The sequence below is a fragment of the Nothoprocta perdicaria genome, unplaced genomic scaffold, assembly GCF_003342845.1.
Source record: "Nothoprocta perdicaria isolate Ctin4 unplaced genomic scaffold, notPer1 scaffold_629, whole genome shotgun sequence".
NCBI lineage: Eukaryota > Metazoa > Chordata > Aves > Tinamiformes > Tinamidae > Nothoprocta > Nothoprocta perdicaria.
In genome coordinates this window covers 24,590-25,672 of record NW_020455898.1, presented here as the reverse complement: position 1 = coordinate 25,672, position 1,083 = coordinate 24,590, and the positions used below count along the sequence as shown (strand labels likewise).

The 1,083-nt window shown below is 59.4% G+C and overlaps 1 protein-coding gene across 1 annotated transcript in view; it reads left to right on the top strand.

Moving 5' to 3' along the window:
- The window catches only part of LOC112956403 (voltage-dependent P/Q-type calcium channel subunit alpha-1A-like), a gene marked incomplete at both ends in the record, with an annotated part of 36,513 nt that overhangs the window by 11,660 nt on the left and 23,770 nt on the right, over nucleotides 1–1,083 (top strand). Inside the window, one exon of the mRNA XM_026049911.1 lies at nucleotides 679–782. Coding sequence (XP_025905696.1) covers nucleotides 679–782 — 104 coding nt within the window. The remainder of the gene's footprint in view (nucleotides 1–678; nucleotides 783–1,083) is intronic.

Sequence of the window (1,083 nt, the reverse complement as noted above, 5' to 3'; positions counted from 1 at the left end):
GCAAGGAGAGGGATGACAAGAAAAGAGTTTTCAAGGAGAGGAATTGCAAGCAGAGGAATTGCAAGGAAAAGGATCACAAAGAGGAATTGCAAGGAGAGGGGCTGCAAGGAGAGGTACTACAAGGAAAAGGTTTGCAAGGAGGAATTGCAAGGGGAGGGATGACAAGGAAAGAGATTTCAAGGAGAGGGGTTGCAAGGAAAAGGTTTGCAAGGAGGAATTGCAAGGAGAGGGGTTGCAAGGAGGGAGGTTGCAAGGAGGAATTGCAAGGAGAAGGGTTGCAAGGAGAGGGGCTACAAGGAAGGGAATTGCAAGGAGAGGGTTTGCAGAGAGGAATTGCAAGGAGAGGGGCTGCAAGGAGAGGAATTTCAAAGCATTATCTTCCTGGAAAGCCGGATGAAAAGGGCGCCCGGTGGCAGGATCCAGCCTGGGGCGCCTGGCTGCCCGTGCCGGCGCCGCGTCCCGCCGGAGCTGCCGCGCTCTGTCCTGGCCTAGATTCCGCGGGCGGGAAACGGGGCCGGAGGCTGGCGGGGGGGGGAATGCGGCGGTGCCCGGACGCCTGGGCCCCTTCCCGGCTGCCCCCCACAGTGGGAACCGTCCACGGGCTCCGCAGCATTGTGGGCTGAGCCCTGGCAAACTCGGTGCATGGAGTCACTCCGGCCTCTCTCCCTTTCCCAACAGAGCAACGATGCCTCAGGGAACACTTGGAACTGGCTCTACTTCATCCCCCTCATCATCATCGGCTCCTTTTTTATGCTGAACCTGGTTCTGGGGGTGCTGTCCGGGTGAGCGCTGCCGGACACAGGGACGGATGGAGGGATAGAGGGAAGGATGGAGGGGCACAGGGATGGATGGAGGGGCAGAAGGATGGATGGAGAGACTAAAGGACGGATGGAGGGATAGAGGGATGGATGTGGGCAGAGGGATGGACTCAGGCACCTTGTGCCGCAGGGAGCTCGCCAAGGATGGATGGACGGAGGGATGGGTGCAGGGACAGAGGGATGGGTGCAGGACAGCGGGATGGGTGCAGGGATAGAGGGATAGAGGAACGGACAGAGGGATGGGTGCAGGGACAGAGGGATGGAC